This window comes from Rutidosis leptorrhynchoides, chromosome 11 (genome assembly GCF_046630445.1).
Source record: "Rutidosis leptorrhynchoides isolate AG116_Rl617_1_P2 chromosome 11, CSIRO_AGI_Rlap_v1, whole genome shotgun sequence".
Lineage (NCBI taxonomy): Eukaryota > Viridiplantae > Streptophyta > Magnoliopsida > Asterales > Asteraceae > Rutidosis > Rutidosis leptorrhynchoides.
This window is the reverse complement of record NC_092343.1, coordinates 231,386,984-231,401,292: the sequence shown is the minus strand read 5'-3', so window position 1 is coordinate 231,401,292 and position 14,309 is coordinate 231,386,984. Positions and strand designations below refer to the sequence as shown.

The 14,309-nt window shown below is 34.2% G+C and overlaps 1 protein-coding gene across 1 annotated transcript; it reads right to left on the bottom strand.

Annotated features, from left to right (window-relative positions):
- Positions 1–11,099: 11,099 nt before the first annotated feature.
- LOC139877900 (cytochrome b561 domain-containing protein At4g18260) lies at positions 11,100–13,007 on the bottom strand. Its single transcript, XM_071865302.1, has 4 exons — positions 12,846–13,007; positions 12,603–12,767; positions 11,687–11,835; positions 11,100–11,547 (listed from the first exon to the last, which is right to left on the bottom strand). Exons 1-4 carry the CDS (start codon positions 12,999–13,001, stop codon positions 11,154–11,156), a joined length of 864 nt encoding a protein of 287 aa, XP_071721403.1. The 5' UTR covers positions 13,002–13,007; the 3' UTR covers positions 11,100–11,153.
- Positions 13,008–14,309: the final 1,302 nt, after the last annotated feature.

The window sequence follows — 14,309 nt, the reverse complement described above, 5'->3', positions numbered from 1 at the left end:
TTGATAAACGTTTCGGATGAAACAACTGAAATCTTGTGATCCACCTTTTATGTAAAACCTATTGATAAACGTTTTGAATAAAACAACTGAACTTTTGTAAATCCACATTGATATACGGATTATGTGTAATATTAAAACTATGAACTCACCAACCTTTGTGTTGACACTTGAAGCATGTTTATTCTCAGGTTTCTAGAAGTCTTCCGCTGTTTGCTTATATGTTAGACAAGCTATGTGCATGGAGTCATACATGGCATATTTTTCAAGGAAACGTTGCATTCACCAAATCATCACCATGTATCTTATTTTGACTGTACTGTCAACGGAAGTACTATTGTAAACTATTATTTACAGTGATTGTCTATATGTAGAAATCATCAGATGTTAAAAACCTTTGATTTAAATATTCATTTATGGTGTGCCTTTTCAAAAGAATGCAATGTTTACAAAACGTATCATATAGAGGTCAAATACCTCGCAATGAAATCAATGAATGACGTATTGTCCATATGGATTTGGAGCGATCGTCACAGTTGGTATCAGAGCGTTGGTCTTAGCGAACCAGAATTTGCATTAGTGTGTCTAACCGGTTATTGTTAGGATACTTTAGTGAGTCTGGACTTCGACCATGTCTGCATGATAAAAGTTGTTGCTTATAATTTTTTTGTTAGAAATTACCTGCTTATCATTCCTTGTGTGGAAAATTACCTACTTATCATTTGTAGTCTAGACACACCTTATTGCATGGATTGCATGACTAGTGTATAGACAAAATGAATATCTTAGCATATCTGTTACTGTTACCTTTACTTGACAGTTTTCGAAAGTTTCTCCGTAATTTGCGGAACCTTTGTACTATATAAAGGTATTCTATGTAATTAGAATATCATCCGATATCCGAAAATTATTTCACATCGAAAATTCTTTATCTAACCGTGTAAGATGAATTCTACAAGTAATTCGAGTTCTTCGGATTCCGATATGAGTTTCCACCTGAGTTCCGAAAGCAGTGTAACCGGAATGAATCAACCAATCAGTCACCACCAATTCTGGATGAATTGGGGATGGGTTCGTAATCAACTTAATCGATGGAGACAAGAGGAAGGCGATCCTTTCCACCAACCGAATTCACCTCTTGGTGAGGAACCTGAGGCACTTACCGGCGAACCCGTTCGAAACACTATCTTTACCCTAATTTCCAGGATATTTCGCAACGATTATATGATAACTAGAATTTTAAACTTTATTCATCCTCTCGTACCAACCGCCAATCATCCCGGAATAATAGAAGAAGTTAACGAGCTTCGCGCTCGAGTTGTGGCTTTGGAGAATATGATGCACAATTTGCAGGTATCACAGGCAGCACCGGTAGCACCACCAGTACCAGCAGCACAACCAACAACAGTACCATTACCACCAACAACAACATCCGCACCGGAAACCTCAACCTCACAATCTGTTCCACGAGTATCAACCTCATATGCACCGTAGGCACCGAAGAATACTAATAACCATAAACGATGAAGTATTGATTCATAACTTCATTGGAGAAATATCCTGCGACGATTATGTAATCTTTAATATAGAAAAGATTATTCGTTTCTAGTTCCAACCGAAAATCAAATGAGTTTAATAACTCATTAAATTTATATTACATCTGAAGGAAATATACATACATATATTTTCATAAAGATTGTAATTGAAAATCCTTTTGTACAAACTGTTAATGATGAGAATATTTTAACGGGTAGGTAATACCCTAGAAATATATAAATTCCACATTAATATGTTACACTATACATTCTTCAATTTTGATTAAACAATCATTAACTATACTGCTCAAACCTATAGATATACGTATCTGTTCATCGCAGAATAACCATTTTCATTCAATTTCATATTCTGATTTCGATAGATCAGAATCCAAGTCAAGATTAAACGAAAAACATCACTCTTAGATTCCTACATCTTTCAAAACCATGCTTCGAAACCCATGCTTTGAATTCAGAACAGTACTAGAACATCATATGATTATATTTTGCGTTCAAACCCATCGAAATTCTTGGAAACACTTCAACTAATGAACAAACGAGAAGACAAACCAACTACACGAAATCTACGAGAAGAAAGATTTGTACTTATAATCATATATCTGGAAAGCTCTCGAAACCTAAGTAAAACTTTAACACGTATCTGTGATAAATCCTTCGGCATTATTATTACTGAAAGTAACCTTGCAATTCCTTTTTAAAAGTATCCAGTATTATCACCCATTCAACTAGTCAACGACGACCTTTCAGACTTATAACTTTGGCATATACGTTTTTGTTACTGGGGAACCTTTTATGTTCCACCATATTAGCAGTAAATGTACCAGCGACTCCGTCACTCTGCTATTTGAAACTCTCCGGAAATCACTATATATACATTGAAACCCTATCATGTACTCATCCACATCTTGTAACAATAGTTGCCATTCCAACTATCGGGAATTTGCAATCAGTATTTTGAAATCTTGCAGCACGTCTACGCCAACAGTTATATGTGTACATATAACGTCTACCTCCTCGAATTACATACTTCGAATGTGAAGTTTTTGAAAAACACCCCAAACTATGAAACTAGTTCTCTGAAATTGGAACAATGCTGATGAAGCAGCAAAAACTGTAAACGACCTTAACAGTCAAAAGTTTGATGATAAAGAATAATATGGTGGTAAAGCTGAGAAAAAGAGAAGGTTTGAAACTGGAAAACGGATTGAGCAAAGTATGAAGGAGGGTTGTGGATAAATCACAAAGACTAAACCTGCCTTCAAAGAATACAAATGATTCAGTATCTGTTGAAGTCATTAACGAATACCTTGCTACTAACTCAAAATCCGTTACGAACAAATCTTCTTCATCATTCTTCGATAGTAGAAATTCTAAGATATCATCGTATCTTTTATTATAAATATCTTCGATATTTCTGAAGATATCTTCATAACTATTATCATCCGAAATTATTTATCTCTTCACACTATCTGTGTTAAATCATAAAAGAAACTATTTTAGTTTCTAAAATCTGAAAAATTCGAAAAAAATGGATGTTTTGAAGTAATGTTGGGAACTGAAGCATGAGTTAGTATAATATAATGACACTTGATCAACGTGATTATATTACAGTAAGTCATGCTGAGTTTCTAATGGAACGTGATAAAGGTTCACAGATCCCACCCTCATCATGAACCATGTTACATAACTCTTTTATTCTATTTAAACTCTAAACATATCAAGAAAATATTTTTCTTGATGATTCGGTCTTTTCCGAATATTCTGGTAATTTGACAAATCAAGATCGTGCCATTACGATTACCTTCTCAGAACATTAACTATGTTCATCCAAAACTCCATACCTACGAATTCTGGACCATTATTCGCTTGACTTGAGGTCGGGAAGAGAAAACAAAAACCTGGAACTTCGGAATATGAACAGGAGTATACATCACAGCAAACAAGAAAGATCATAAACCATGTATGTCTATGCGAATAGCAAGATAAAGACACGGGAGAATGATAAATACAACAATCCCTAGAGCATAATAGAAATAAACAGATTCTTCTGGTGGGAGCTGGAAAAGAAGGATGATTGTGGCAAACGTCAATATTAGGTCAAGAACCAGAACTGGATTGAGCATTTTCACAATCTTTTGAATGTATTAATTGGGGAAGAAAGTAGGGATGGTGAAAATAATGAGACGGAAGAGGTCAATTTATAGCGAAATATCAGACATAGCAATCGAGGCAGATTACACATTTAATCAAAGAAAATCCTAATTTCCGCAAATTTCGAAGAATAAAAATCTTATTTAGATTATGAAGATTTTCTATTCCCTAAATTCCGGAAATCAACTCTGACTACGTCAAACGATAAGACGAAGCTTTAATTACCTCATTTCACTATTTTGTGATAACTTCACTCATACTATCCGTGTAATCGAATTGTTTTATCCATATTTATACATAGGTGAAAAACTTGTTATTTATTTAACTCACACTATTCATAAACGAAACTCGACTAATTTAAGGTATACAAAACATTTCATTCTATTATATCCTTTTGATGAGGATTTTATGAACAAACGAATTCATGATGAGAATTCAAACTATATCATATTCTTTGATACAAGAATATCCTGATCTACGTTATTAAACTTTCCTTCACCAAATTTCGGGACGAAATTTCTTTAACGGGTAGGTACTGTAATGACCCGAAAATTTGCGACTAAATTTAAACTTAATCTTTAAAGGATTAATGATTTCGACACGATAAACAAAGTCTGTAAAACTGAATCTCAAAATTTTTGAACTATTCAAGTACCCTTCGATTTTCTCAACGATTCGCGAACAATTATATGTAAATAGATACATATATATACTATAACTTGAAAACGTAACAAAGTTTTAATTGCATAATACCGTACATTAAACTTATTGGTTTATATATCTAATTAAATATATATGATTTCAAGTTATTTAGTAAACGATAGTAACATTCGATTATTGATTTGATTGATATTTAGATAAGTTAACTAAAACGTTTAAGATGAACCAGTAAAACACTAATTTGATAAAGTATTTTCAAATTGCTACAGTACCCAAAATGCTACAGTGTTTTCGAAAATCACTATTTGCTACAGTAAAATTTACTTTGCTACAGTGAAACGATGATTTATAGAAGTAAATGACCAAAATACTCGAAAGTTTAAGATATACTTTGAGTGGTATAGTTTAGGAATAATTTAAGGCTATATTTTAACAAAGGTACGAGTCACGAAATGTAAAATGCAAGTTTTCTCAGCGTACGAAAGGACATTCGAGAAACCGGAACCGGGACATAAGTCAAGTAACAACGTACGACTTATCGGAACAAAAGTTACAAGTCAACTATGCATGTGAATTTAATATAATATATAATTAATTATTTAAATTATATATATTATATATTTATTTTATATTATGTCGACAAGCTAGGAGCCAAAACAATGTGAGCTGTCCCTGGTCCTCATGCGAGTCGCATGGCCAGAAGGCCATTTCCATGCGAGTCGCATGACTCCAGATTCCAGGCCAGGTACTATAAATTCAGGTGTTTTGCTCGAATGAAAAATCAAACACACATACACAAATATATATTACTCCGTATAATATTTATTATTATTATTATTATTATTATTATTATTATTATTATTATTATTATTATTATTATTAAGATTATTATTAATCTTATTAATCTTATTATTAGTATTATTATTTTTGCGATACAAAAATAATAATGTACATAAAATATTACGACGGAGTACTGTCCAAGTAATTTTCAAAACGATTTTCCGAGCGAGCTAGAGCTAAGGAAAATATGGGTTATTGCCAAGGAGGTTATGGGTAATGTTCGGGGGTATTTTTGTGAATCAAACCTCGTGTTTATTATCTCCGATGCGTCTACATGCTTTCCTACAATATTATATATCAATATTAAACAGTGAGTTCATTTGATCCCTTTTTACATATATTTTTGGGCTGAGAATACATGCGCAGTTTTATAAATTGTTTTACTAAATGGATACAAATACTAAAACTGATTTTGTGTGAGTTTCATATGATCCCTTTTACTCTCTACATTTTTGGGCTGAGAATACATGCAAATGCTTTATTAACCGATATACAATATTTATATGTGTGAGTTTCATTGCTCCTTTTTTAATTGCTTTTGCAATATATATTTTTGGGCTGAGAATACATGCACTTTATTTTAAATACAATGGATACAAGTACATACTAAATTCTACACTGAGTTTGAACCGAAAATCCCTTAGCTTTGGTAACTAGTAACTGCCAGTTATAAGAACTGGTGGGCGCGAGTAGTAGTATATGGATCCATAGGGCTTGATATCCCCGTCCGAGCTAGAGCACTAGCCTTTTAACGGACGTATGCTATTTGAGAAGCGTACACGTTGGTTTACGTGTATTATTAAGATGATTATACAAAGGGTACAAATTATATAAGCATTAAAGTTTAGTTACCAGGGTGCTCAATTTTGTAGAACCGATTGATAAACGTTTCGGATGAAACAACTGAAATCTTGTGATCCACCTTTTATGTAGAACCGATTGATAAACGTTTCGGATGAAACAACTGAAATCTTGTGATCCACCTTTTATGTAGAACCGATTGATAAACGTTTCGGATGAAACAACTGAAATCTTGTGATCCACCTTTTATGTAGAACCGATTGATAAACGTTTCGGATGAAACAACTGAAATCTTGTGATCCACCTTTTATGTAAAACCGATTGATAAACGTTTCGGATGAAACAACTGAAATCTTGTGATCCACCTTTTATGTAAAACCTATTGATAAACGTTTTGAATAAAACAACTGAACTTTTGTAAATCCACATTGATATACGGATTATGTGTAATATTAAAACTATGAACTCACCAACCTTTGTGTTGACACTTGAAGCATGTTTATTCTCAGGTTTCTAGAAGTCTTCCGCTGTTTGCTTATATGTTAGACAAGCTATGTGCATGGAGTCATACATGGCATATTTTTCAAGGAAACGTTGCATTCACCAAATCATCACCATGTATCTTATTTTGACTGTACTGTCAACGGAAGTACTATTGTAAACTATTATTTACAGTGATTGTCTATATGTAGAAATCATCAGATGTTAAAAACCTTTGATTTAAATATTCATTTATGGTGTGCCTTTTCAAAAGAATGCAATGTTTACAAAACGTATCATATAGAGGTCAAATACCTCGCAATGAAATCAATGAATGACGTATTGTCCATATGGATTTGGAGCGATCGTCACAGTTCTCCATTCGAAAAAGAGAATGACTCTTAAACACAACTCTGGTCTGTTTCCCTGCCAAACAGTGACAACACTTACTCAAATTAATATCACTAACACCCGACAACACATTCTTCTTAAATAAGATAGACATCCCTTTTTCACTCATGTGGCCAAGTCTTTTATGCCACAACTAGGTAGATTCAACATTGTCCACTGCGTTAACAATGTTCTGGATGATCTTCGGACGCGTTATGTATAATCTTGAGTCTTTCTTGCCTCTTCCCAATATCATAGAACCAAGAGTTAGTTTCCAAATACCATTACCAAAACCGTTATAATAACCATCATCATCAAGAATGCCTGTTGAAATAACATTAAGTCTCATATCCGGAACATGTTTTACATTATGCAAAACTAACTCCATTCCCGTGTCAAATTTCAAACAAACATCTCCAATACCAACGATCTTTGATAACCCAGAATTACCCATCCTAGCAAATCCATAGTCACCTAGAGTGTAAGATGAGAAGTGATCTCTACATATTGCAACATGACATGTAGCACCACTATCAACAATCCAACTCGTGTCATCATGAGTAAGATTGATCATATCATAATCAATACAAATAAAGAACTCACCCGTGATAGCGCTAACTTCAACCTTATCATCATCACCACCATCACTTTTCTTTTGTTTATTCTTATCATATGTCTTTTTCTTCTCATTTTTTAACTGTGGACAATACCACTTTGTGTGCCCTTTTTCACGACAATGATAGCACTCAACATTAGAAAACTTTTCTTTTCTTGAGCTACTACGATTCTTGCCTCTTTTACCATGACCTCTACTATGACTTCTCCCCCGCATTTCTGTGACCAAGATATCTGACTGTGAAGAGGAACCTTGTGACTTTCTTCTCATCTCTTCATTCAAAATACTACCCTTAGCCAATTCCATGGTGATAATACCATTTGGTGCAGAGTTGGACAAAGATGTCCTAAAAATCTCCCAAGAGTCCGGTAACGTACCAAGTAACCAGAGACCTTGAACCTCATCCTCAAACTTGATACCCATTCCTGCAAGCTGATTAATAATACCCTGATATGCATTTAGGTGATCTGTAATAGGAGTCCCATCATGATACTTTAAACCCATCAACTGTTTAATTAAGAACAACTTGTTATTCCCAGTCTTTCGTTCATATAACTGTTCAAGCTTTTTCCATAAGGCTTTAGCATCAGTCTCCCCATTAATATGGTTCACAACATTATCATCAACCCACTGCCGAATATACCCACATACCTGTCTATGCAAAATTTTTCATTGAGCTTCAGACTTACCCTCAGGCATACTCTCAGTAAAAACAGGTAAATAATAATCTTTCACATAAAGAAGATTCTCCATTTTACCTTTCCAAACATGATAATTTGAACTATTTAAACTAACCATCTTACTTGTATTAGCTTCCATCTTTCACATAAGTCAATCAAATAACCTTAAGCTCTAGATACCAATTTAATGGGAAAATAAGTCACAATGGCCAATCTACACAACGGAAACTAACATCTATTGGACAAACATTTCCCGACCCGTATGAACCCGTGAGGAAACTAACAAATAAGGTATACCACAATCACCACAAATCAGCCCCAATTCTGTCCCAAATCAGCAAATACGAAATAAATAAGCACACACAATACACACGAGACTTTTTACGTGAAAAACCTCTCAAAATCGAGAGTAAAAACCACGAGACTCGTAAGCCACTTAATGTTCCACTATCATCAATAATAGAGCAATACAATAATCCTTCTCTAGCTCAACTAGAGGTATACAACATCATCATACTCTTGAACAACAATAATCAACAAGTATATGAAATAATTAAAGACAAAAGATGAAAAACACTACCCCAAAAAACTGCTACTGACCCAGCAGCGAAATCACGAGCTACAGGCCTTTTTAGACGAATTCAATGATTGAAAATGTTGGCACTGATGTTAGGAAGACACAGCCCAAATATCGTGAAGATTCAACGGCCGGATCTCTGGAGATCGTCTCTTTTCTGGCCTGCTGTCACCGTAGACGGAAAATGTGTTTTTTCACTCTTTTTCTTGATCTCTATCTGATCTGTCTCTCTCGTATGAATTGAATACAGCTGCACTTGATTTGAATTAAGATGCCTCTGATGGTTGACCAAGTCAAACAACCATTGGGCCTAATTTTGTTGGGCTTGGGCTTGGATAACTTCCACATAAATGGAAACAAATAAAACCCAACATGTTAAATAACAGATAAAAATATATATAAATGTTATAAAAGACCCGACAATTTGAGAGATATACCACACGATCTATTTGACTTGACAGTTGAAATTAAACTAATTACAACATATTTCTTTGCGCAAATACAAGACTATTGAAAATAAACTCTTGAGATAACAATTGAAACTCCCATAGCAAACAAACTCTAACTACAACGACACAAGTTTAACTTTCGGTCAACAAATCAAATTAACTTAGCTGATTGATGAATTTTTATCCTTCGCAGGTAGAGTTCAATTCACCATATCGGGTTTGACATCGATGGAAGTATATTGGTCGCCTGTTTTCATTCTTAGATGATGTTGTTAAAAATATTAAGAAGCTTAAGAGTTTTTTATGGTGTTAAGACGAGATGAAAAAAGGGAATGCGGAAGTAAAATTGGATGATGTTTGTTTGCTGAAGGAGGAAGGTGGCTTTGGGATAAAGAGGCTTAAAGGATGGAATGTGACTTTGATGTCCTTTCACTTGTGGAGTCATATTACGCATAAGCAATTGTTTTGGGTTAAGTGGATTCAATTATGAATATAGACTGGGTTCGAAAAGTGTGTTGAGGTTTCAGTTCAATCCACACATAGGTGGGGGTGCTGTAAAATTATGCATATTCGAGATATTATTCGCCGGTATATTATACATCGGATTGCAAAATGGTAGTTCCCGTTCGGCTTGGTTCGACTCTTGGTGTGATCTTGGTTCGTTGGCGCAAATTGTGTCTCATAGAAATATTAATTCGGCTGGCTATACTAATATATCCAAGGTTCGTGATATTGTTGATCATTCGAGATGAAGGTGGCCAGCTAATTGGAATCAAAAGTATTCTATCTTTTAATGTAATTCAACCGCTTTCGATTAATGATGAGGATGATAAGGTCCATTTGAGAGACACAGATGGAATCTTGCGGCATCAATGGGCATTGTTTGGCATACCAAAAAGCCTCAGACCAACACATTCTCACGGTATTTGGTGATTTGATATGCTCAATGTATTTCTAGACACGCCTTTGTTACTTGTTTACTTGTTAAGGAGAAGCTTAAAACTCAAGATAAAGTGAAACTTTGGGAGAATATGGGAGGTAGTAATATGGTATGCGCCATTTGCAAACAGTAACCTGATTCGCACGCGCACTTATTCTTTCAATGTGCATAAGCGCGAAGCGTTTGGTTGAAGGTTTTGAATTGTATTGAGTTACCGATGTCGGTGCAGGGATTCAGCTTGTTACTCCTTTGGCTCATAAGAAAGTGGCGAGAATTATTGTTGAGAAACGTATGTTCTTTGCGTCGATTTATTTTGTATGGAGGGAAGGCTCGCTTGGTGGATCAAATTTATGATTTGGTGTTCACTACATTTAGATTGAAGTTGGTGATGTTGAAGTTCAAGAATTCTTATAAGGTGCGGCTTCTGAAGGACCGACGGAAGATCCCATAAGGTGGTGGTTTTGGTTTGTCCAATGTATTTTGTTGGTCGTGTTTTGGCGTTTACCCGTGGCTGTTAGTATTTGGTGTTTATACCTTGTACTATTTCTCATGTACTTCTTTGTATATATATTTTAATTAATAAAATTTATCAAGTGAATACCCTTATCAAAAAATATATGCATCAAGACAGAATTCAAAGTACAAATTTTGGTGAGATTTCAATTTTCAACAAATGTAATCTTGACTGTGTTGGTTACTCTCACATCTCAATAGATATGCATTTCTCATTGCCAGTTATGTGATTAAATACAATCTTGTTGTCTTCTTACTAGCTATCTACAATGTAGTTGTGGATTCATATATATATATATATATATATATATATATATATTAGTTTCTTGCATTCAAGTATATCCATTTGATCTTATTTAATTTACGTTGAAAACTCAAGAAAGTTGTTCTTCCTGATTGCACCTCTATCCAAAATGTACAAGCACACATATTGTTACAAAAATCACACATTATCACCGTTCGGATTAGTGAATAAACAAAAAAGGAAAAAGTACTTGTACGTATCAGGTAGCTTGAAATAAGTTCTTCAAGGCGTTATTTTTGGCGAAATAATTTCCTAATGAATTACTCTTCCTAGAAGGCTGAGGTGATAGAACCTCCTTTTGAATGTCCACTTGATCAGAAGTGATCACCACGACTGGTTCATGATGATCACCTGCTGTTGCTGCTGATATTTCAGCTTGTTTGTGCATGTAATCCCATTTCTCTTGAAAAAGGTAGAAAAAGGCCATGAAAGTGACCTCAACTGTGAAAAGTATACTCCAAAGCCTTGCACTCATGGATGTTCTTTTGTGATATGCTTTTAGACCTGTATATGTATTCAAAATCCCAACTAGAGATATTGCTGTCCCAAATATCCAATGAAAGACATACCAAAACGTTCTTTCTCTCGTTCCCCTGCACCGTGATAACATTCGTTAATCATAGTAAGCTAATTTGTGATACTTAAAATAGTGTAATAAAAAGTTGTTTCGATAAAATTAGTTTACACAAGATGAAGTGATTGAGTTCAACATTTACTAGAGTGTATGGCTACCTCTTAGGTCTGCGCAACCCGGCCAAGATTTGAACCAAGATGGCAGCGTAAAGTGCCAGACCTATTCGCTGGTGATGGTTGTTGAACGAGTTTTCAAAGCTCATTACAGACAGAATGGCTCCTACACATGCAAGAAGCACTGCGAGTACCTGCCAAATATGAATTGAAAATTGAAAAGTAAAAAAATAAAAATAAAAATGGATTAAAGCTTTTTGTTTCACACTTTTGATATTGAGCTAATATTATTGTGTTCCTAGCTATGTTCTTTTATTTTGTGAATTTGGACCACCTCTGTCTCCATGTTGCTAGTTTACTTATCACTGATGATTTTCCTTGCTTTCAAAGTATAGGGTTGTCTGTCATTAATTAGTAAGTACAAAGTGAAAACAATAATAATGTTATTTGTACGTACCTCTAGATCAAATAAAGATTATTAAAACCATTTAAGCAAGTACCATTACACTACAGGACTAATTAAAGAAAGTCGTAATGTTAAGTTTCCAAACGACTAAAATTTACGAGCTTGATCCATTGGGATCTCCCCTCCCCTGCTTTTTTTTTTTTTTTTTTACTTTAAAGTCGTATAACTTTATGATTTTAATCATAGGATTAACCTAATCTCGTTATCGATGTGGCTACACCACCTAAACTTGTGGGCTCATTGATCATCATCAATTGTATCTTTTCTACTTTTGTTGTTTATTCAATTAGTTTTCTAACAGTACATGATTAAAGTGAAGCAATTATGGCATGACAAAAAAGATGAAAACTTTAAATGATAAAGTCATGTGATTTTAAATCAATTTCTTTTCTCCTAAAGTATAATGTATTGGGCTACTCTGATATTGAATGCCCTGAATTCAAATAATAACAACAAGATTTAAACGTAACCAAATAGAAAAAGAATCGTGATCACCTGCAGAATAGCATGCACGTATATGACAGTTTTAAGCTTTCTGGGGCTGCATTCTTCTTTGTTAAACATTCTTATGATGAGTACACCAAGTGGCATCAAAAATCCCATTGAAGCCCACAATAAAATCCCATGAAGTTGTATTTCAAATATAACACGAGGACTCACCTGCAAATCGACTTTAGTTCAATGCCAACGAACACTAGTAAACCAAGTTGCAAAAAGAAACATAACACTGAGACGTACCTTTGGGTGATTATAATCTTGTTTCATGTATTTGTGAGCAGGAATGATAAGATGATTATCTTCATTTGAAGCAGATACAGCAAAAGGTAAGAGATCAAGTGCAAGAACACTTGCAGGCATAACTGAAATATTTAGCAAGTTTTTAAAAACATGCATTGTGATCATCACTAGCTCACCAAGTGTTTAGCACTTTTATACAAATCTATATGCAAAGATTAAAAAAGATATCTCACTCTCTATATATTATGTGACTTTATACTGTCAATGATTAAAGCATGTTGAGTTTAAGACTTTTGAATGGAAAAAAGGAAAAGTGAAATATTATTATATAAAATTAACGGGAGTTGTCAAAAATGTAATCAATCATGTTTACCAGTAATTTAATTTGATTATATTATCAAAGATCCCATCATGTGGTCTGTCATGTAACTTAATTCATGTTCTGTACGTATTGTTTGTTATACTCCGTAAATGTTTAGTTTTTTTTATTTTTATTTTATTTTACAATGTTAACTATAACCCTTTGGCGATAATTAAGCATTAGTTACTAATTGCACTTTAATTTATACTTTGCACACATAAATGAGGACATAATTGTTCTTAAAAGACACCAGATATGTTTGAAAGCTAAAAAAAACTAAGTAAAAGACATTTTTAGAAATATTATGCACAACATTTTCCGGCAAGAAATATCAAGTAAGTATATACCGGTCGCTGAGCGCATAGCATAAGCCTTGCAGACCGCTTTTTATTCATAAGTTCTTAAATCTTACAAATATAGCGTACGTGAGCAATACGCGCGCCACATCAGCATAAATATGAAAAGTTTTTTACGCACTTTCGGATAAATCAACTAATATATGATGGAGCGACATGTGTCCGAACCTTCTAGAAATTTCTTGGAGGCTCTCAACGGCTATAAATGGTACACCTAAGTTATCACTTTTTAGACACTTTGACTTGTGTCACGGAATACACTTTCTCTCTCACACGCTACACATAATACTTTCTCTCTCACACTGTACACACTCTACTTTCTCTCTCTCCAGAACTCGAGACTATAGAAATAATACAACGTTAAGGGTTCGGAGTTTGTACTTATACTTGTGACCGCTAGATAGAAATATGTATAAACATATGACGCCATCTGATTCAAAGAATCTCAAGAACTCGTGAAGTTCAAAAGCAAAAGGAAAGGAAATAGACCTTGTTGAAACAAACTTAATTTATAGATGGAGAGCATGACAAAGTAGAAAGTTGAAGTACTAGAAAAATGGCAGAAACAATCAGTAATATAAACCCATCTGATGATCCCGTAGTAATAGAAGCGCGTAAAGAAAATTACAAAGTTGATGGCATTTACAATGACATATGTGAAAATAATGAACGAACACCGTTTTGTACAATTTCCAAATCGAGTACGGAATTTTATGAAGGAATTCTTAATACCATTAGCCAGCTTTA